The sequence below is a fragment of the Pholis gunnellus genome, assembly GCF_910591455.1.
Source record: "Pholis gunnellus genome assembly, chromosome: 18".
Classification (NCBI taxonomy): domain Eukaryota; kingdom Metazoa; phylum Chordata; class Actinopteri; order Perciformes; family Pholidae; genus Pholis; species Pholis gunnellus.
The window spans coordinates 18,905,699-18,930,018 of record NC_136545.1 but is presented as its reverse complement, the minus strand read 5'-3'; the positions used below and the strand labels follow the sequence as shown (position 1 = coordinate 18,930,018).

The 24,320-nt window shown below is 42.7% G+C and overlaps 1 protein-coding gene across 1 annotated transcript; it reads left to right on the top strand.

Annotated features, from left to right (window-relative positions):
- Positions 1–1,831: 1,831 nt before the first annotated feature.
- On the top strand, positions 1,832–22,238 carry jmy (junction mediating and regulatory protein, p53 cofactor). The gene is made up of 10 exons (XM_079178566.1): positions 1,832–2,974; positions 10,263–10,436; positions 17,157–17,307; positions 17,781–17,950; positions 18,768–18,933; positions 19,101–19,291; positions 19,383–19,460; positions 19,702–19,797; positions 19,895–20,390; positions 20,665–22,238. Exons 1-10 carry the CDS (start codon positions 2,117–2,119, stop codon positions 20,973–20,975), a joined length of 2,691 nt encoding a protein of 896 aa, XP_079034692.1. The 5' UTR covers positions 1,832–2,116; the 3' UTR covers positions 20,976–22,238.
- Positions 22,239–24,320: the final 2,082 nt, after the last annotated feature.

Here is a 24,320-nt window from a genome sequence, read left to right as displayed (position 1 = left end):
TGCTGAATGGTTCAAATGTGCTGTTGCATTTCATTTATGAATTATTATTATTTTAAAGTTTATTTAAAAAAATGTTCTCTCTGAAATGCTGGTAAGACGATGAAAAAGCACACAAACAGCATGTAGTGAAAAAACGAGCAGAAATGTTATCTGGAGATATATATAATGTAATATAACAAGTGTGGGATTGTTTCATCATCAAGTCCAACGGAAGAGGAATTTATATAAATGTATTTATTATCTTGTTAAATATTATTTCCGGTTGGATTTCATCGATTTAGTATTTTGAAAACGACATCTCTCGTTTGTTTATAAGCGATTTTATTTTGTCCTACTTGACTTTCCGTACAGCATCCAGCAGTCGTCACGTTCTCTGCGAGCTTGCGTCATGGATTTGCCCACGTGCAGATGTTTATGCTCCTCGTGCACGTTTGCAGTGAGCAGAGACAGAGCGCGAGAGAGAACGATTTATAGAAGACAAAGGGAGAATTGAGGAAAACTGAAAACTATTTTAATTAAAAACATTAAATCATAGAAGAAAACTAATTCATGCGGATGTATTTTAAGCATTTGTATTTCGCTTTGTTTCATAAACTCTCCTGTTAAAGGGACTGTGATGCCTTCACGTTACATGGGAAAATGTGCTTCCTCTTCATGCTTCAATAGTGAGCATTTTCTTACTAGCTTGAAACATGTCTAAAAAGTATCTGTGCGTTAACAACTGTATTTTAACATTAAAGTATAGTTTACTCAAAATTAAACACTAAAATATTCACTGTTGCCTTTATAGATTATAATTTTACATTCTTTGTGTGCACATTTTTATTATGTACATCATCGGTCAATGTCAAATATAAATCTGACACACTTTAAATATAGTAAGCCTATACAAACATCTTTACATGTACATAATGTACATAGTCATCCAACCCATGTATATCCATTTAGTATTGATTCATTTGCAGTATTTGTATTGTTTACAATTTACAGAACACTTGACTTGACTTGACATTTTATGAATATATTCATACATACACACACATATATATATATGCACACTGTATATTCCAGGGGGTACTTTGGAGATTCATATTTATAATAAAATCTAAATAAAAAAGAATTGATGAAAATAAGACTTCATTGATCCCTTGTTGAAAGTCGTATATCAAGTAAAATATAAGCCACACCTTTACCAGATGCAACATTAACATAATGTTTACATTAATGCATTACAAATTCTGTAACATAATATATGCATGTATATGTCTCTTACTTTTTGTGGGATAGATAGATAGATATATAAACTGTTACAGCAGTTTTGAGCAAAAAAGAGAAATAGCAAAGAAAATACTTTTATATAACATAATTACATTTATGAGCAAAAACTATATGTAATACTTATACAACAATATACGTTACTTATAAACAATAGCCTATGTATTGCAGTATTAAATGCATATTATAAAAATGATACTGTAAAGTTGAATTTTGTGCAAATACATTTACTTCTTATTAAACTACTTTAACTGGGAGCAGATTATTTATGGATGTTGGTATTTCCTATTCTCATCATGGAGCGTGGACGCAACACTGTGGGGGGGAGGGGGTGCACCAGTTAAATCCCTCCCCGGATTTGACAACACGCACACACGCACCTTTGACTGCTTGTAAACAGAAGCTCACACGTGACACACAGAAAGAGAGCCCGAGCTCTCCGCGCGACCGCATTGTCTGCTCGCGGACAAAGAGCGACACACACACACACACACACTCAACAGTCAGCGTTTTTTATCACAGCTGAGCGCGAGGCCAGGTGTCACGATGACAACAACCGACGTTATGGAGCAGACTTTCCGCCGTCGTGTCCGAGCGCGTGAACTTCTTTAATGTCTGGATCCCAAATCCGACCGACGACGTTCGCTGCGTCTTCTCCAGCTCGCGCGCAGCTGGCAACGGGTAAACAAAGCCGGACCTTCTTTGTCTCACCTCTTAATTTAGCTCGTCGGTCGATCCGCTTCACCTGCACCGAATCTTACTTTAGCAGTAGCCGTTAGCGTCGACGTCAGATTCTGCGTTCATCTTTTTTTTTTTTTTTTTTTTTAACTGGCTGGATGAGATGTCATTCATGATGGAGGATAACTTGGAGTCCGAGTGGGTGTCCGTGCGACCGAGAGTCTTCGACGAAAAAGAGAGGCACAAATTTGTCTTCATCGTGGCCTGGAACGTGGTCGAGGGAAAGTTCGCCATAACCTGCCACAACAGGACCGTCCAGAGACGGACTACTTTTCTCCTCGACGGGGATTTACGCGTTACGCATCCTCCGCGCGGTGCCTCCGCCGCGGCGGAAAAACCCACGAAAAGTAAGAAAGATGAAGTCTGCCAAGCGGGTAAAGTTAGACCGCACTCAGAGTCCACAACAAAGACTATTATTGGGGACAAAGACACTTTAAAACCCGGTGGTTCAAAGACGCCAGAGTGCGTCAGCCCCACGTTAGCCTCGTGGGACATCGTGACACCAAAAGTGATAGATATCGAGATCCTGGACCACGTGGAGGTCCCGCTCTCTCCGGATGATGCAGAACCAGACGACGGTGACGGTGACGTCAGCGGCCTCGAGGACTTCAGCTGGGCCGGTCTGTTCTCCTTCCAGGACCTGCGGGCCGCTCACCTGCAGCTGTGCGCCGTCAACTCGGACTTGGAGCCGTGTTTGCCCTCCTTTCCCGAGGAGCAGTCCGGCGTGTGGTCGGTGCTGTTCGGCGCCCCGTCGGTGTCGCAGCGGGAGACGGACACGGCCCTGTGCTACCAGCTGCAGGTGTACCTGGGTCATGCGCTGGACACCTGCGGCTGGAAGATCCTCTCGGAGGTGCTGTTCTCCGAGAGCGAGGACGCGGAGGAGTACTACGAGAGCCTGAGCGAGCTGAGGCAGAAAGGCTACGAAGATGCTCTGGGGAGGGCCAAGAGAGGCATGCAAGAGGTGAATTAACTTATGTTTTCATTTAGTTTGAATGAGATGTAGGTGTGATATGAATCTTTTGGTACTTGGTGTTTGTAAAAGCACATTTTTACCGCTTTAAAATCAGCTGTAGATTACACCAGAAGGCATTCTTTTAAAGGACAACTGCAGCAGACTGCAGCAAAAGAACATAAGTTTGTCCCCCATGGTCTGCTTATTCTCCTCCTCTTCCTTTGTGATCTGCCATCTGTTGCTGCATGTTCACAGGCCTTGTAATATGAGCTGGTCTGGCCAGACATCACACTCTAGTGGGCTGAACAGTTTAATGGGAGTCTCATAGAATAAAAAAAGAAAAGAATAGGAGAACAACTGGGGGTGGAGTTAGAGGAATGATGTGTCACCGGTCACAGCTGTTGGGATTGTTTAAGTCCAGGCAGCTGAAAAACGTGTAGGAAGATAACATATGTTCTCATTCATCCTTCAGTTTATCACAAACATTCAACATCAACACATTAAGGAACACTTCATTCTTCAGTTTATCACAAACATTCAACATCAACACATAAAGGAAACTCTTCATCCTTCAGTTTATCACAAACATTCAACATCAACACATAAAGGAACACTTCATCCTTCAGTTTATCACAAACATTCAACATCAACACATAAAGGAAACTCTTCATCCTTCAGTTTATCACAAACATTCAACATCAACACATAAAGGAACACTTCATCCTTCAGTTTATCACAAACATTCAACATCAACACATAAAGGAACACTTCATCCTTCAGTTTATCACAAACACTCAACATCAACACATAAAGGAACACTTCATCCTTCAGTTTATCACAAACACTCAACATCAACACATAAAGGAACACTTCATCCTTCAGTTTATCACAAACACTCAACATCAACACATAAAGGAAACTCTTCATCCTTCAGTTTATCACAAACATTCAACATCAACACATAAAGGAACACTTCATCCTTCAGTTTATCACAAACATTCAACATCAACACATAAAGGAACACTTCATCCTTCAGTTTATCACAAACACTCAACATCAACACATAAAGGAACACTTCATCCTTCAGTTTATCACAAACACTCAACATCAACACATAAAGGAACACTTCATCCTTCAGTTTATCACAAACATTCAACATCAACACATAAAGGAACACTTCATCCTTCAGTTTATCACAAACATTCAACATTAACACATAAAGGAACACTTCATCCTTCAGTTTATCACAAACACTCAACATCAACACATAAAGGAACACTTCATCCTTCAGTTTATCACAAACCCTCAACATCAACACATAAAGGAACACTTCATCCTTCAGTTTATCACAAACATTCAACATCAACACATAAAGGAACACTTCATCCTTCAGTTTATCACAAACATTCAACATCAACACATAAAGCAACACTTCATCCTTCAGTTTATCACAAACGCTCAACATCAACACATAAAGGAACACTTCATCCTTCAGTTTATCACAAACACTCAACATCAACACATTAAGGAACACTTCATCCTTCAGTTTATCACAAACATTCAACATCAACACATAAAGGAAACACTTCATCCTTCAGTTTATCACAAACATTCAACATCAACAAATAAAGGAAACACTTCATCCTTCAGTTTATCATAAACATTCAACATTAACACATAAAGGAAACACTTCATCCTTCAGTTTATCACAAACATTCAACATCAACACATAAAGCAACACTTCATCCTTCAGTTTATCACAAACACTCAACATCAACACATAAAGGAACACTTCATCCTTCAGTTTATCACAAACACTCAACATCAACACATTAAGGAACACTTCATCCTTCAGTTTATCACAAACATTCAACATCAACACATAAAGGAACACTTCATCCTTCAGTTTATCACAAACATTCAACATTAACACATAAAGGAACACTTCATCCTTCAGTTTATCATAAACATTCAACATTAACACATAAAGGAAACACTTCATCCTTCAGTTTATCACAAACATTCAACATCAACACATAAAGCAACACTTCATCCTTCAGTTTATCACAAACACTCAACATCAACACATAAAGGAACACTTCATCCTTCAGTTTATCACAAACACTCAACATCAACACATTAAGGAACACTTCATCCTTCAGTTTATCACAAACATTCAACATTAACACATAAAGGAACACTTCATCCTTCAGTTTATCATAAACATTCAACATCAACACATAAAGGAAACACTTCATCCTTCAGTTTATCACAAACGATGAAGTGATGATCACAGTTACTATTTCTCGAGGAGACAAAGCCTCGGGGAGTCCTTCACCTCCTCTGTTGTTGTGTTCAGCTGAATGAAGCTGAGTCAGGTTTTGCTCCAACCAGGAAGAAATCATTTAACGGCACTTCACGTCTCTTTTGTTTATTTAGGACAGAGCTCAGAAGCAGATGGTGACCCATTTTGTTGCACCTGGATTTATTAATATGACACAGATAGACATGATCTGATTCAGTGTCTAAGCATCTAGCAGAGCTGCAGTGACGTATTTCATCAGTACGATGTCAGAGAATAGTAACAAATGTCTGGTTTTGTCCGAGCAACAGCCCAAAATCTGAAGTTTAGTATCGTGTACTGCAAGAAAGTTGTACAACAAATAGAGGCCAGTTATTCTTCTGTCTGTTGATTGATCGACTAATCGTTGTACAAACAACAAACATAGTTTATTGATTTCAAAGATTCATAGACCTTTTTGATTGTTTATTACTTCTTGCAGCCGTTTTTAAAGCAACATTTCTCTCATAACTTTGCTACTTTTATGCCATCGTGAATTGAAAATCTGTTAGTTTTGGACTGTTGGTTCGACAAACCGAGCAACTTAAAGACGTCAACATGGGCTCTGGGAAATGGTGATGACAATTTTCACTATGTTCTGGACTAAAACAGTAGTTTTAATTGATTAATTAGATTAATCAGTAACGAGAAATAATCGTTATGTCCTCGTATCTTGTGACAATCAGACGTTTGTGAAGTGTATTATTTTGTTCTCTTATTTTGTTCCACTATAGAAGAACACAAAATTAGAAACAGCCTCAAGATTAGTCTCTCCGAGACAACAGAGGTAGTATTTAGTATTTAGTATTTAGTATTTAGTACAGAGTACAGGAAAGGTTTAGTGGATTTTCACGTGTTTCCATTTTCCTCTAAGTCCATTCTAAATACGTCTTGCAGGTTATTATTAGGTGATATAATCAACAGAGTGACCGGCACTGAAACGTTGGATTTAATGATATGATGTGAAGGAAGGAGAGACAAAGAGTTTTACCTTCAGTAAAATTATACTTTATGTACATTATGTTGGCCTGTGGGGAAGTATAACACTTTTTTTAACACATTTTAGAACATTTTAATCATCACATTACACGTTAATGTACCGTATGCCTCATCCATAACACCATGCAGACGTGGAGTAGAATATTATGTGATAAGAGAAAAGTACAAGGAGAGCATTCTCGGTGTGTATGGAGCAGATGGAGAATCACTGTTGTGTGTTTTATCCGCCCTGTTGGTGATAACTGGATTAAATATGCACAAAGACCGTCCACAGATGTCGGCCATGTGTCTTGCCAATCATTGACCAGAGACTTGCAGTTTTTCCTTATCTGAGGCCTGTTGTTAAACAGAACTAACCAGACACATAGCAAGATAACACACATTTGAATGGGGCCTCATTACGCAGACGTCTGGACATCTTCTCTCAGTTTAGACGATATTTAAGATTGTTTTGGTTTTATTAGAAACCATCTTATTTTAGGATATTAATTTAGCTTTTACAGAGCCGTCCTAATTTAGGGACGGCATAGACTCTGTCCTAAATTCAAAATAACTGGCAAAAATGATGCCGAAGTCTTATGACTGAAAGGCTTCTCAAACCGTATGATGACGCTTCCTTTTTACCATTTATTAAGACGTATATTTATCGACTGCCAGGATCATTTATTCATCAATTAATAAAAAAGGTGTGTTTTAATCTCCTCCACCGACACGATTAGTGCCTCAGACTCCTCGTTGAAACAAGAGAGACCTAGAGTCTACATTATGGGATGTCCATCTCGAGTAGCCTACCGGTACATTTTAATCAAAAGACACAGACGTGACTGGAAGAATCAAATGTACAGTTGTAGTTTTAAGATGGGAACTCTGAGATGGGACATAACGCACTAATGAGGACCTCAGTAATGAGGCCTCAGGCCTGTGAAAGCTGCTAAAGCACATTAAGACGGCAGCAAGTATTTTCTTTTTCCTTTAATCTGCTGTTATAAGTTTTACAAGGAAAACCAGCACAGATTCATCTTTATGCAACTGGAACCAGAACGTTTCTGTTATGCATCTCGGGATTTGATTTCTCGCTCTTTTATACATTTTTACCGTCACAAAAAGGGAAAACATGTTGCTCTAAATCTGTATGTTTTAATGTGATAATGTGGCCACAGTTTGTGTTTAGTCATGGTGGCTTTGTGGCACAACATTTAAGCTCAGTGTGTTTACATTGCATGATTCACGTTGGGGTATGTCGGCCATTCTTTTATTGTGTAAACCACCAACACGTATTTATTTGTCTTTGAGCTGAAAGACGTAATATTGTGTACAACGGTGCGCGTTACCTTTTGTGAGACGGCGTCTGCTGGAACCGTGAATCCTCCCGAGGAGAAGCTTTGAACACGGTGAAGATTTAACGCACTCAGCTCTAATGATTTCTAGCTGTCGGTCACAGCTCTGCAAAGAGCTGTGCTGTTGCGTTTCTTTAGATAACCGTTCTTCCCCCTTTTTGCATTTATGTCTCCCAAATAGCATTCGGTTCATTCGGAGAGCCATTAAACAGAGTGTCTGCTTCCTCCTGTGAGACACTTCAATTACAAGTCCTCCAGCTAGACGGAGCACAGTTAGAGCAGACAGGACTGGAAGAGTTAGTCCTGATGACGGGGTTTATGTCTGTACCGTAGCTCATATCACTCCTTTAATTATGCACTCGTTGCACTGCGGAGTGCTCTCTGTACACGATTATGTGTATTATAATGAGGTTTTTTAAATAAGTTGAAATAAGTACATTTAATGTTGCACTCGCCGCTGTAGCTCAGACACTTTTTTAAATTATAGTTTGCTTGGAAACATTCATTTTGGTGACAGAACTTTGTAAAAACTTTCTCTTCCAGTTCGCTGACTCTGCAAACTGTCAGCACCACACGAGTGAAGTTCAACCAAAACGTTAAAACCAGGGCTGCAGCTAACGACTATTTCAATATCTATTAATATGCCGATTATTACCTACGCTCACTTCTGGACTCATCAGCCTCATATTTGTTGTGCTCATGTATGACTGCATGCTGAAGGACCTCTTGTGGTTGCGGTGATTCATCATTTTAAAAAAAGTTTTTTGTTTCGCATCATTGACTCCCGACTCCTCATAGCTGACCGGTAGCCGTACTCAGTCTGTTGTCTGTTGCAGGCCACGTGTTGACCTTTTGTCGTGGCTGAAAAACCGACCTCCATAGAAAAGTTTGGTCTCATTAAGTATCGGAGGGACAAGAGAGAGACGCGCCTCGTTGAGATCTATCAAATAATTAAAACTGCCCGTCACAACTTAGTGAAGCCCAGAGTGACTTCTTGAAAAGATGCTCAGTTTACACTTCCAACAAAGAACATCTAAAGAACCCCTCCCAACGTGGAAGCTTTAGGATGAGGACAATCTTTCATTTGTGCTTTGAAAAATGACTCAAAAACTGCAAACCAGCTGCAGATTGCGTTCTTCATCAACTAGTCAAACAATAGTTTCAGTTCTTAAATAAGACGAGAAACTCCGCTGCTAACTTTTTTTGAAAGTGCTGACTCATCAACCCATCGTCGCAGGCCCCCCTCCGGCTTCTTTCCTTTCATCATCAGATATATTTGACTATGTAAATAACATTACAGCGGGACTGTTGCATTATATGAGGAACGGCTCTGGAAGTAGTAAAAGAAAATCCAGATGTGTCAAAGTTTCACCGGTATAAATTGTAAAACTTGGTAGTTTTGCGTAGCTCGTGTCCAGGCAGGACCCGGCTCATTTAGCCCGGGGGAGAGGGGAGAGGGGGGGAGAGGGGGGAGGGGGGAGGAGGGGGGGAGTCGGCCGGTGGTTACGATGGTAACGCAGGCCCAAGGTAAACAGTGGCAGCAGTGTTTCCAGCTGAATCGCTCAGTGTGTATCTCTAACGTGGAGGGCAGCCCGGAGTAAATGTGAGAGTCTCCATTCATATCCGTCGCTCCTCGCAGAGAGAAGAGCACTTTATCCGGCGCTCGGGACCAAATATTGGGGCGGTGGCACATTTTCAATATTTATCTGAGGCACGAGTGAAGGAGACGTATTGTGTCCCCGTGTGAATTGGAGCTACTGGTCTCTTCACAGCCGGGGACGTGGATTGTGTGTTTGTTGTACAATAGAGGTTCTGATAGCGGCTATCTCAGGAACAATGAGCGGTCTGTGGAGAGCAGGACATATGGTACCAATCAGCAACAGTTGGGGCCAATTTCTTCTCATTGTGCTCCACTCAGACAATATATTTAATGGTGTCATTACAGACCACACACACACACACACACACACACACACACACACATACGAAGACTCTCCTACTCTGAGCTCTCACTTTCATGGGTTAGGTTTGGATTGTTTACTTTTGTTTAGGACTCGTTGTCACGAACTAGATCACTACACAATCAAATCCACTTCTTCTGTTGACGTTATCAAAGCCAGCGTCACTCTTCTGTATAATAAACCTATTAAATAGGCTCCTGTGTTGTTCATCTGACAATGTTTGCTGGTAAAATAGCAAAAGTGTTGCATTTTGATGTTGAATTGTCCTCCGACGTTTTAGAACCTGGAGCCAGTGAACTTTTGGCGTTTTCCTTTTAAAGAAATACTTAAACAAGGAATTGATTATAAAACAGTCTTCAGTGTGCAGCTGTTTAAGGAAATGATTTAGCCTAAACGTGACCATATTTGGGCCTCTTTTCTTTATCTTTTCTAGATATACGTCTTCAGTAGGAGCCAAAAGCCACAGTCAGAGTATTAATAGAAAGACAAACACATCGCTGGTTTAGGTCTCTTCATGGGATTTGTTGACGATAAGAAAATGATAAAACACCACCGTCCTTGTCCTTTTTAACATTTAAGTGGAATATGCGGTGGATCTCTGCTCCCCTTTTCCCCGCTACATCTCTCTACATCTTTTGTATTATTTGTTTTTGTCCCAGGTGTTGGACAAACACAGAGCCATGGACAGCATGGTGGAGCTGCTGCAGGTGTACCCCGAGGAGGACGAGGCGTACGGAGAGCTGCTGGAGGCCACGACTCAGCTCTACCACTACCTGCTGCAGCCTTTCAGGGACATGAGGGAACTGGCAATGCTGCGCAGACAGCAGATTAAGGTAATGCACACACACACACACGGATACAAATACCATCTGTTTTGGGGGGTTGATTTAAGCTGTAGTCGGCGAGCTGGTCTGTCCCGGAGCACACTTTGACTGCCTCTCTACTCCATTGTACTCCACCAGCTACAGTGTTATTCTGGTGGTTTTAAAAGCAATGGTTCGTGCTGGTGATGTCCTCCACTGAGCCTCCTAAGCCCACAGCAATGACATTAGTTGCCGAGGATATGTGTGGCGGCGGTGATGATGATGACGGCGTAGTAGCCGGTCTTTGCATCTGTGGCCTGCGTGGAGGGCAGAGGGATCAGCCAGAGAGGCTTAACAACCAGCACGAGTATTATTACAGCAGCCACTAAACCACTCAGTAATTCTGCAGCCTCAGCACTCCTCCTCTTTCTCCTTTCACAGCTTTTGTTGTTTCTCTTCATCGGAGGTTTTAAAACCCGCAGGTTAGTCTCCGCTGTCTCGTAGAGCTCGGTTCAGTCTTGACACTCGCACTTAGTCAGCCCTGCAGGGATACGTTGCAGACATTTAAATCATTTATGCACAAATGCACGTGATAGTGTTGAAGTGCAACAGCAGAATTAGCTGTTGATGGAACGTCAGCCACCGTCCTCTTGACGTACCACTTCACTGCTGCTAGCGTTAGCTGTGGGCGTTTAATGTATGCCTTCTGTCATCGTAGGTGTTCCTAAAAACATTTTAAATTGCTGACAAAATGTCACAATATATGATTTACAACCTGAGAAAAGATGTTTCCACTGTGAAAGACACCGTACGCTACTCTTTGAACAGGCCAGTGATTTCAGACACTCCCTCAGACACTAAGTATAATGTTTAATTTCATCAAATTATCACCAAACTATGACTGGATTACTTTGATACTGAAGAAAACATAAAGTCGTGATTCTCAGGGAAGTTCTGCAGTCTTACGTGTGACTCGTGAGCAGATTTACGGATGATAATTTGCGATGCACATCGAAATGATTGACTCAGAAAGTCACACACACACACACACACACATGTGTGTCATGTCTGCGTGCTGGGATTTGACTGAGTTATGACTCCGTGGAGCAGCGCTATGCTGACTCCGATAGCAGGAATCTGTGCTTTAATTGCCTCCATGAGCTGCAGATCTGACATTAGAATTTCTTAACCGATTTTTATGCGCCTCAGAAATAAAGCTGAAATCACTCTGAATCTGAACTGCTGTGCATCACGTCTGCGTGTTCACTAGACTCAGTCAGGACTAAACCACTTCCTGTTGTTGTCAGACAGCCTGTCCCTTTTCACATCACTCAGTGTCTTCACCTCACGTCTCTGCCTCACAGTTTGAGCTCCAGAGTGAGCAGCAGAAATACAGATTCAAGACGTGAATCTTCATCATTCTGCGTCATCACTTACAGGTGATGACGCAGAATGATGAAGATTCTTTATTTTTCGTTGCATTTACTTCAAGTCGACCCCGCTGTGTTCAGGTGTGTCCGTTCAAGGTGGAGTCCAAGAAAAAACACACAACAGAGGAGAGAGGCAGCGATAACAAGCTACTCTCACAGTGTGAGAATAACACGAGCGCAGCGTCTGACTTTGATGTAATGTTTAAAGGGACTGAGGGCCGTTTCAGCGGACACACGCTGTCTCTCTGTAAAGACTCTCTTCAGTCGTGTTGTGAGAACTTTCCCGTCTCTTCACCACATTCCTCTCACAGCTCGCTCATCCTGCGTCGTGTCATCACCAACAAACACAAGTGTGGGTGTGTTCTGTGTGTGTGTGTGTGTGTGTGTGTGTGTTGCAGTATGATGGTATTTGGGTTCTTGGGCGGGTGCTGCTCTAAATTAAGCATTTCTTCTTCAAGGATCAGTCTGGTTTCTGTCAACAAACGCCGTGAAGAAACTCCCAAAACATCAATGACTGCATCTACTAACAACTAGTGTGTGTGTGTGTGTGTGTGTGTGTGCGTGTTAAAGATGTGCTATTGTGGTGAACAGGTTATTGAAAACACATCAATGAGCCTCACTTCTGCACTGGGTGACGTGTTCCTTGAACACACACACTGTAGTGTATTTACATTGCCATAAATACTCACTAGAGCTCCATATGTGGATTAATCCACCGCTGAAAATAGTCCTCAACAAATGCACTATTCCTCCTGTTTGAGTGAAAAAGGATTAACGACTACAGTGACCAGCTGTCTTATAGATTTATTTATCCCTTTGTAAGAATGAAACTATATGTTTGTGACCTGTTTAGAGACTCATGTTTGGTGTTTGCTGACAATAAAAACAATCTATCTTCAAATTGCTTGTTTAGTGCGACCAAAAATCTTCAATGTACCGTCAAAGAAGACTAAAAAAACAGTGTTTCCCTCCACCAAATAAATTCTTGAGTTGATTTAATCGACAAATCTATAAAACTGAGATTCTCCACAAAGAATCACACAGAAGCATCTCTTTGAATCTTGTTTTCACCAGAGATGTGCTCAGAAGCATGAAAAAGCAAAACAACTAAATGACTCTCAGTCGGCTGAAACCCAAATGACCGATTGTTAAAGATGTGTTTATAAATCTATATTTTATAACGTCAATGTGTCCCGTAATGTTTCCTAGAGATCCATCTTCTTTCTCTGGAGACGTGAGTTGTTAAAGAAGTGCACAGAGCATCTGATAAAAGATACTTTGGAGTTGCATTATGGGAACTGTAGTGTGCAGAATTTCTGGGATCTTGTCACATACTAGAGGCTGAAAGTGAGGCGCGTCGTACATGGAGCTAAAGGTGTAAACTCCCCTCGAGTCCGGCTTGTTTCAGACTCTCTTTACGGAGACTCTGAACTCTGCACGGGTGGAAAAGTTTCCCGGCTCCACCGGCTGCTCCCCTCGGGGCGATCCAACGGCTGAAAACAAAGCTGCATGCAAATGAGTCCTCCATGCCGGCAGAGGCGGTTGGTTTCTCCCAAACTGATGAGTCGGGGGATCGTGGAGAGCCTCTCTGCTTATTGTGACTGTAATTTACATACAGTTTGCATCCTGCTACGCTGATTGATGGAGGGACAGGCCGTCGATGTGTTAATCTGTGTGAATACACCTGGAAACGTGTGAGGACGGGAGAAATTCAACTGTAGAGATGTTTCACAGTTAGGGTTGATGAAGGCTTTGTTAGCCAGTTGTTGTATTCATCGACAGGTTTCACAGTGAAGTAGTGCGATAACTAACAATTATTTGAATTCTCGAGCTATCTGTTATTTTCTTAATTAATCGTATGATCTGTTAAAGGTCAGAAAATAGTGAAGAGATGCAGATTGCAATCTTTTAAGTTCTTGATTTAAACATATAAAATCCAAAGTTACTGTTTATTATCACATAAACCATCACACACATCATTGTTGGCTGTTTGTAAAATTGTGGTCGTTTATTGGCTTTATTGCTGTCCTGGTTCCAACATGTACATCACTTTGTCACTTTGTTTGTTTAAGAGAAGTGCTGAAACATTATTATTATTATTATTATTATTATTATTATTATTATTATAACATACAACAAGGAAGAAGCAGTACATCCTCACAAATGAGAAGCTGAAACTTGAGATTGTTGCTTTTAAAAACGAATCGATGATGAAAATCGTTGCAGGTTATTGACCTCCGTCTCCTCTCTGACCTCGTCAGCTTCACTGAGTCAGAGAGTGGACGAGCAGATGGAGCCGTGAATGAATCCACAACAAAGGGTGTGGAGTGTTTTTAGGTGAATGGAGCATTGTTGTGTGTCTGTGTTGTGTGTTTTTGGGGGCGGTGCAGGGTCGGTGTCCGGTTGCCTGGAGGGTCGGAGGTCAGCCATGAATTAAAAATGAGGTTCCTCTGTAACGAGTCTGAGAGACTTTTGTACCACAACGAGCTCCGGTTACTGACGCGACTGCACCGCTACATGGCAACGGGTGTTCATACCTCCAGCTGTCAAACTTTGCTCGCGTCTATAAATATCACGTTAAGTAAAAAGTGTTCCTGAATGTTCTGAATTAAATGACTCACAGAAACACCTTTCAGTGTTGACGATATAGATCCAATGATATCTATGGTTATTGATTTAATCAATGATTTCCTTGAATAATGACACACGCCTGTCACAGTTTTTTAAATGTCTTGTTTCACAAATGTATAGACGTCACAAAAGCTTTTGTTGGGGACTACTTTCAGCGGCGGATGAATCCACATGTGGAGCAACCGTGAGGCTCATTGATGTGTTTAATCATTAATGGACAACAATAGAACTCTGTGGCACAGATGGGCGAGATGTATCCGCCTCTGGATACACGGACACGTTGTGTTCTTTTAATGAGCCGTCGTGCTCACCTTTGTGTGGAGCTCACCAGTGTTTGTATCCATCCAGTGCCTGATAATCACTGCCCCGTATCTCACACTGTTTTAAAGATAAAGCTCCACCGCGACCGCATCCACGCTGTGATCCCGGCACCGCGGGAGCTGACCTCACGTCTATTTTCAGAGAGTTTGACGCGTCTGTGTTTTGTCACCACGAGCATGTCGACCATCGACTGCAGGTGTTGAAGGAAATCCCTCTCGGTGGCATCTCCCCCCCCGACGCGTCCTGCCTGGTTTCAGTTGTACACAAGTTGGGAGCCGACTTAAATAGAAGGTGTTAAACTGCTACTTAATCATGTAGTTTGTTTACTGGTGTTCACAGACGTCCTCGCGTTAACAAAGCATACGTTTACAACTCCTCAAAGCCACCACGCGACTAAAATATAGAACGAATTGTTGAGTTTATTTGACTCCAAGTAGTCCATGAATGACTGGTGCTCACATTGTGTTACTCCTGACAGCAGTAGGTGAGAGATAAAACGTCTAATACGTGATATTCCATCATCTTTTTGGTGTTGGTGTGATATTTTAAACTCGTGTCACTTTGCCTGTTTTGCAGAGCAGCTCTACATGTGAATGGCCTCATATTGAACATTTTTTTTCTGGTTATTTTGTGGGCGTCAGATTTTAACAAGGGACCAGAATAGAAAAAAAAGATGTTGGCTATCTCTGCTTCTGCTGCATCTACTTTGAGGCCTTTGTGTTGGTGGAGAGCTCTTTTAAGTCTGTCTCTCTCTCTCTGCATGCATCCCCTTGTGCTGCAGCCTTTACATTAATCTACATTAAGTCAGTTCAGACTTAGATTAAGGGGTTCAGGTTCGTAAAAACTAACTTGTATCACAATCATGTTGTGTTTGAATCAGCTCCTGAACCTTCATTGTAAACACACACGTCTGCTTTGCATGAGTCAACGTGCACAGAAGTAAACAACAGATGCTTTCAGTGTCGGTGGGGCTGATCTGCCTTTTGTTGCTCTCTTGGTGTTAACGTTGGAGCCGGCTCTCCTCCTCAGATGTGTTCTCATGTCGGTGCTTTGTGCTGAAGGATATCTGAACAATGAGCTCACTCACTGACTGTTCACTTCAATATTTTTCTTTCTCTTTTTTATTTTCTCGACTCCGCTCATTTCCCCCACCTCTCAGACTTTTTCTTTCTGGTCTCTGATGTAATCTCTCCTCCCTCTTTCTCTCCCAGTTTCACCCCAAAACCACTCCCTGTACTCAAGCCACACACACACACACACTGTAAAAAGCACAGTGTGTGCTAGCGGACATAAATCGAGGCCTTTTGAGGTTTGTTGGTGTTTATTTTCGAGCACCTACACACATCTGTTCTACATTGAGATATTAGTGTATGACTTTAAGTGCACGAGGCTTTCTCTGGAAGTTAATCTGCTTGTGTACATTTTGTTCCATGTGGTCTTCTCTTGGGGGGGGGGGGGGGTGGGGGTTCAGGTCTCCACGTGGCACTGCTTTCCCCCCGTTTCTCACTCTTTTTTCCACGTGGCCCCCGACACGAGCTGGTGAACAGTGAACTCTGGTTGACATGTGATGTTGTGCCGCGTAACATGAACTCCTACCGAGGTGCGTTCGGCGTTTTCTCTTTCTGTTATCAGAGATTTGTTTTTGTCTTTATTTATTTATTGTCCCAGTGGGTTAGTGTCACTGGAGACACAAACATGCACGAGCATGCCAGGCGTCAGTGTTACCGCCATCTGCTGTCATTTGCTGGTATTACACTGAACCCTGCAGTGAATGGAGAGCTGAGGCAAAGATACTGTGTGAGGAGGTTGTTGTTGTTGTTGTTTGTTCTGCTGCAGCTCATTAAAGCCCAGAGTCCTGCTGTTTGTGTCATCATAGTTCTCCTCCACGGAGTCACACCGGAGCACGCAGACATGACGCACATTTGTAGGTGAAGTGCGACTTTCCGAGGCGAACGTTTCAATGTCCGTCACAAATGAAGGTCAATAAATCTGCTTAGAAGAAAGACGACGCCCCTTATAGCTGCAGAGGTTCTATCGGTGCTGATATCGGTATCCGTGCATGTCGAGCCATGTTTGCCAAAATGTAAACAAATACAGAGACGATACAAAGTCCACAGCTAACTCACTGAATCCATGGCAACACTTACTGTTTACATCCCCTTCAAAGTTTATTATCTACCGAAGAATAGAATGATGATACGAGGGGAACAGAACTATTAATAGAAACGTGTGTCACGTTGCAGTAGACGTACGTAACGTGTGTTCACGTTGGGGCAACGTGTCCGTGCTCTCTGACCTCTTTGTTATCTTCGCTGGTACAAATGTTGTGTGTTGATCTTTTAAGGGCCTGCTTTGACCCCCCCCACAGATCTCCCTGGAGACGGAGCGCCTGGGGCCCCGTCGAGTGGAGGGCCTGGGGAAGGAGGACGAGGAGTGGCAGAAGAAGGCTCACGCCGCCGTTCTCTCCATACAGGACCTGACCGTCAAGTTCTTTGAAACCACGACTCGGGCACAGAAAGGTGAACGAGTGTGAAAGGAGGCTTTTCCTGTTTTTATAAAAGAGTCTTTTGTCTTTGCCGTGATGTGTTGTGTGTTTACTCCGTGACGCTCCACGTCGAGATGATTTAATACCAACAGTCTCAGGTTTCCAACCTCACATACCAAAGACATTTCTACAAGTCCTCCAGAAGTATTTTAATCCTGAAACCATCTCAGCTATGAACCGCTCGGAGACACGTCAACATATTTCTGTTTAGACGAGGAACAGGCTTCCCTTACCTCCAGTTAAAGCACACGTGCACTAAACGCTGCTTTGTTTTCCATTTAAGGGCTGAAACTTAACAGTTATGTTCTTTGATTAATCTGTGAATTAGTCGATTCTGGGTTCAGTTTGTAAGACATTATGAAATAGTGATAAAATATGAAGGTGGCGTCTTGAAACAATCAGTGCAGCTCTGGTCCATCTCTGACGGTAGTGTTGTACGTGTTGCAGCTCTGCACGAGCGGATGCGCGCCGACCAGAAGAAGTTTGGCAAGTCGGCGTGGGCGGCGGCGGTGGAGCGCATGGAGCGGCTGCAGTACGCCGTCTCCAAAGAAACCCTGCAGCTGATGAGGGCCAAAGAGATCTGCCTGGAGCAGAGGAAGCACGGCCTGAAGGAGGAGGTAAAGTCCACCGACGCTGCTCACGAGACGCTTCATCACTGAGGAAGATCACAAGCTGTGTGTTCTTAAAAAGCTTCTTATTCTCAGAGTGAGTCTGTTCAGAAGCCACAATAACCAGGGGTGGAAGAAGTACTCCAGATGGTAGCAGTACCACGGTGTACAAATACTCTGTGGAAGTCTGACTTCAGTAAAAGTATTGGCATCAAATACTTAAAAGTACCAAAAGTCCTCATCATGCAGAGGGGCTCATGTCAGAATAACGTATATTATTCTACTGGATTATAATTATTGATGCATTAATGTGTCACTTTAATGTTGCAGCTACTTAATATACTGCTGGGTAGTTTAATCTATAATTATACATAACAATTAATTAATAATATTTCTATTAATAATCGGAATCTGCAAACTAAGTACAAATAAGTAAACAAATGAGTAACAAATACAATATTGGCTTCCAAAATGTAGCAGAGTAGAAGTAAATTATAAAGTGTACCTCCAACTTGTACTCTGGTGCAGTACTTGAGTAAATGTAAGAGAACGTCCGCGTTAGAAACATGAGCTCATGACTCAGACATCCTGCAATGGAGGGAATAACATCCTGCTGTACAGCAGTGGAAGTGACTCATTGGGAATAATTGCAGGGGTCACACCCTTACTGTACATGTGTACGTACATAAAGAAGTACCTGTTGTAGTTCAAAAAAGGAACATGTGTTAAAAAACACAGTACTGCAAAGTCACCCGGCCTGTGGCGGATCCCCTCCGCTCCGCGGTTTAGGAGAGTAATGCAGCAACTGTGCGTCTTGTGTTTCTAGATGCAGAGTCTGCGCGGCGGAGAGGACGCCATGCTGCGCCTGGACCAGCTGGAGGAGCTGTACTACGAGCTGCAGCTGCAGCTGTACGACATTCAGGCGGAGGTGCTGCGCTGCGAGGAGCTGCTGCTCACCGCTCAGCTGCAGAGTCTCCGGAGGCAAATGACCGGTGAGCATCTTTGAGGCTTTAGTTCAGCTCCATGGAACGGGGCAAATGCATTATTGTTGCTCATAAACAGGTGACTAGTTTTGTTCAGGCGCTTTAATAAACTGCGAACCCCGATGAAGCAGTGTTTATAACTGCGTTTGGTTGAATCTGTTCTGATGTTGTACCAGAGCGACAGGACGAGGTCGTTTACTACGACGCCTTTGAGAGCCCCGACGCCATGAAGGGTGACGAGGACCCGGCGACCCCGCCGCCCCCCCTCAGAGAAGACGAGATCAGCGTCCTGCAGCAGAGGACGAGGCAGCTCGAGGCCCGCAGGGGCCGCATCACCGCCAAGAAAGTCTACCTCAAAAACAAGAAGGTAACGACGATGAAAGACGTCTCTGTGAACATGTTTCAGAACAGCTGCGCGGGTCCGTTTATGTCCTTTTTTTTTTGTTTTTCTTCAACAGGAAATCTGTATCGTCAATCACAACCAAAAGATTCAACAGCGACAAGGTAGCCATGTTTCCCTACAGACACTGCAACAGGTAAGACTCCACGACGCACAATTCGTAAGCATTTGCATGTTTGAATTTGGCTGAATTTGAGTTCCCTCTGGTAAACCGTTAGTGTGTTTGTCCAGGGCTTTTATTGTGAAAGGTAAGAACAGAGCGGGTGGGATTGTATTGGGAGCCTTCTTTTCAAACGGTGCGGTTGTTTAGTCCGAGTTGCATCGTTGGCTAACCACACTACGAGAGACCAAAACAATCAAACTTGTTCCCCGTAAAGGGAGGTGAAGCCGAGGAAGACGGCGAAGCCAAGAGCAACGCCAGAGTGAGTCAGGACAGGCAGAGGACTCTGGACCGACTTCGCAGCCTGAAGCAGGTGAGAAAGCTCAGACGTCCGCTGATGTTCAGCTCCTTCTGAAGAGCTCCTGTGACCTGTGACTGACCCCCGGTGTGTCTGATCTTTTTGTTACCAGCGTTATCCCGGCCAGGTGACCCTGAAGTCCAGCCGGCTGCGTCTGAGTCAGCCTCCCGGCCGGAGGAGAGCCGGCCAGCAGCACAGCACTCACTCGGCCGGCGTTCAGACCGACTGCGTCTCCGATCTCCCAGAACTCTCTGCTCCTCCTCTATCTGACGCCTGGAGCTGCGACAGCGTCTCTCTGCCTACGGTTCAACTCCATAACCTCGACTCTTCGCCTCCTTTCCTCTCGCTGCCTCTGTCACTGGGTGCTGCTCCTCCTCCTCCACCACCACCTCCCCCGCCTCCCCCTCCACCTCCTCCCTCAGAGGACCAGCAGGGCGAGGGCAGGGAGGACAACCCCAGCCCGGTGCGGCGTCACGAATGCGAGTCTGAATCTTCGTCTCTGCCTCTGGCTGCGTTTTCCCCGCGCTTCTTCGACAGCAGTCAGCTGCAGACGGCGAGGAAGAAGCTGAAGAAGACGGCCTCGCTGGACTCGTCTCAGTGGAGGAGAGGTGAGGAGGGAACTCTTTCATTATGTCAGAACAAAGGAAAAGGTTAACGTTTAATTAGCTCGCCGCTAACAATGAAAACTGCTTTATATAGAGAGGTGATCTCATCGTGAACATACATTCTTCAAAATTGTGATATATATATTACTGTCATCCTTACTGGTTTTCCGTGAGACTTTATTACTTTAAACAGTTGTTAAATTGTGTATTATACAGTATTTAAAAGTCTTTAGCTTGTGCTTGAGGCTGACTGTAGCGTCGGGTGTGTTTCCTGCAGCGAGCTCCCCCATGGACGAGGTGCTGGCGTCGCTCAAACGCGGCTGTTTCCACCTGAGGAAGGCCGAGCTGCGGGTCCTGGCCCCGGACCCGGACGACGACGGCGACAACATCCTGGCTCAGATCCGGCAGGGCGTCCGGCTGAAGAAGGTGCGGACCCGGCCGGAGCAGCAGCGCCAACACCGGAGCTTCACCCACTCGGCCGACGCTCTGACCCGCAGCATCCACGAGGCCCTGAGGAGAATCAAAGAGGCCTCGCCGGATTCCGAGTCGGAGGACGAAGGCCTGCCGTGCACTGACTGGGAAAACTAGCTTTTGGAAGTTTTTTATTTTTACGGATATGTGGAGCCAAAACGAAGAGGAAGCAAGCGGACAGGCCGGGGTTAAATCAGCCTGGAGGTAGCTTGGTACAATTTGAACAAAAACACTTGATTTTCTTCTTTTTTATATTTCAGAAAACCGCTCAGAAGTATGTCGTTGTTTTTTTATTCATACTTCTGTGTGTTGTTTGTAAAGATGGACCACTAATCTTCTTTTTTTAAGTCGTTGCTGTGGCGTCCTCGGCGAGGATACAACCTCTGACCTCTCGTCATGTCGTCTACATGTCAGAGTCGTACTGTAGCTTGCTGTGATGGGTTTGTTTTAGGAAGTGAGTATTTAGTTTGTGTTACGTTTTCTCTCGCTTACATCGACGCAGTAAGCGCTCACTGAACACGTGTGCTGTACACTTTTACATTCTACGACGCGACAACCATCTATACTGTATAGTTCACTGCGTAGAACCATGTATGCAGAGATCATTCCCACCTTCTTGAAGTAATCGTTTGACATTTTAGGAGATAGAGCTGCTGGCTGTAGCTTCATATTATACAGACATTCTCAGCTAAATGGGCGAATATGTAGATTTCCCCAAAAATGTCAAACTACTACTTTAATGTCATCATCCTAGTGGGAAGAATGTAAAAGAACTGGCTTTGATTTGTGTACTTAGCAGATCAACCACGCTTGTTTTTAGCCTTTTCACTTTAAAAAGAATAGATATATTTAAAAAAAGTTGCATATAGAGGTCTATATGACTAAACAATGACATCATATTTTAGAAGAAGGACATCAAAGTCCGTTTCAATCTCCGTCATCGGTTCTGAAAACAACAGGAAGTTCTGACGCGATACTTTTCATGGTGCCAATTTGCCAAAAATGTGGCTCAAATTGGTTCCCACAGTGTGACTCACTGACTCCATTTCATCGTACTTCCTGTTTACATCCCCCCCAAGGCATCATGGGAAATATAATTCCAATACCAAGAGCGGGTTTTCTGATAATAGGAGCGACAAAAAACCATAAATATCTACGTATTCGTGTTCAGAACTTAGAAAGTTTAACAAGCTGTAGATGACAAGTGAGAGTTTATGTTGGAATACGATCTGAATAAACCGTTTAAATAAACCGTTTAAATAAACCGTTTACTGTTTACCCGTCAACAGCACAGGATCAGACCTTTAGAAGCTCAGCTGGTAGTTTTTATCAGATTCATATTCACAACAAATTATATCTGTTGACTTGTGTGTCCAAGGACGCCATTTTGACCGGGTCAGTATTTTGACAAAACATATTCTATATAAATATATATAAATATATAAATATATATATATATATATATATATATATATATATATATATATATATATATATATATATATATATATATATATATATATATATATATATTTCAGCACCAATTGAAATACAAACGATTACTTGAATATAGCTTTTGTCGTTTTCTCTGAAACTCAAAAAGATGGATGAAACATTTTAATATATAAAGAGAGTTCTCCTCTGATGAATAACAACGATCAGCCCTCGTTATGATACATTTAATTACCGTTAAATCACAATTCAAGACCCCAAAACATACAAAAGAATATTTTTTTTATGGAGCTCTACTCTGGAACAATTCTGCAGAAAATGAATTATTCAAACAATTGTTCTAGTAATTTATCTAAAGCAAAAACTCAAATGATTCTCCGGTTCTAGCTTCTAAAATATGAGGATTTGCTGCTTTTATCTGTTTTACATCACTTTGTGTTTCTTGGGACAAAACAAGCCATCTGAAAACGTTGCTTTGAGCATCTTTCACTATTTTAAAGACTCAGCGGTTAATCGATTACTTGAGAAAATAACCTGCCGATGCCCCCCCCCCCCCCATATTTATATACTTTCAACACACGTGTATAACAAACTCCAGGATATCTGGATCGGATACATGATGTAGAAGCTTCTCCTTGCAGCATATTGAAGCCTGTCTGCAGGGACGAGCTGAAGTCTGAGGCGTCATCGCCCTCTGCTGGTTAACATTTACATCACATGTGATCGTTTTATTTATTTGTTCTGTCATTTTATTAACCCGAGAGAGTCTTCTCTCCTTCCACTGCCTTCAAACATTCGTTTTCCAAGCTCGCTTACTTACTGGAGTTGTTGTTTGAGTGTGAGTGAGTGTGTGTGTGTGTGTGTGTGTGTGTGTGTGTTTTATACCAGTCTCTTTATTATGTGTTAAACTGTGTCAAACCTGTCTTTAACTGAATCTCACCCTTACTCTCCTGTATTTAACAAGTAATGCACTGAGTTCCAATGTTAACATTTAACAGGAATAGTTTGACTTTTTTGGGGTGGAGATTCCTTCATCTTATTTCAGGCCGAGAGTTTGATGAGACGGTCAGAAGTAAAACTCGCGTCTGAGCCACAGCTAGCCGATGATTAGCTTAGCTTAGCTTAAAGAGTGGAAACGGGGGGAAACTGCTAGCCTAGCTTTGTTTAAACGAGAAAAAACGCCTTTTGGTGTCGCTTATTGTGTCCGAGTGTGGAATTGAACAGCCATTACAACTAAAACTATACCGTTCACTTGTACAAGCGATACAAATATTAGATTTAAGCTTCATCTGAAGCGTTTTTAAACTGTATTTTTTGTTGGTTTAACATAATACTACTGAATGCTGTTCACCAGACCGATAAAATAAAAACAAGAGTTAAAAGACTCTAAAAGAACCGTTGCTCTGTTTTGCTCGGATACATAAGCGTTTGCTAACAAAGAAAGGTGATAACATGAGTGTTCTGACACATAATACTCCTTTAAACCTCTAAACTGTAGTTTTACACTTTTGGTTTAAACAAACACGATATAACGTGTTAATTAGGGAGGTTTTGAGTCGTTGTTAGCCGTTAGCTTTCGACAGAGCGAGGCTAGCTGTGTCCCCCCCCCCCCCCCGTTTCCAGTCTTTATGCTATGCTAAGCTAAGCTAATCGTCTTCACGAGTGTGACAGTGGCATCAATGTTCTCCTTTAAAAACTCTCGGCAAGGAAAACAAAAAGAGTCAAACTGTTGGCTGTGAACATTTAAACAGCTGCCGTGTTAGAAAATCATCGTGACTCTTGAACGTGTTGCATGCAGTGCGACGACATCGTGGCTCAAACTGTGCTTCTCTTCCATCCACGGAGGTCTTTAATGATATTTAACATGTTTTAGATCGTGTGTAACAGTAAAACTTGGCAGCAGATATTCGCTCAGTGACAGTAACTCCATCACACTGCTCTGTCACCCTTTTTATATTTTATTTTGATCTTATGAAACCATTGTGCTTTTGACAAAAACCTGTTTGTTTT

Excerpts from the sequence above, each read along its gene's own strand:
- jmy (XM_079178566.1), top strand. The coding sequence starts at position 2,117 with ATGTCATTCATGATGGAGGATAACTTGGAGTCCGAGTGGGTGTCCGTG. Across the intron at positions 18,934-19,100 it reads TCTCCGGAGGCAAATGACCG|AGCGACAGGACGAGGTCGTT; the intron begins GTGAGCATCTTT and ends ATGTTGTACCAG. Across the intron at positions 19,292-19,382 it reads TCTACCTCAAAAACAAGAAG|GAAATCTGTATCGTCAATCA; the intron begins GTAACGACGATG and ends TTTCTTCAACAG.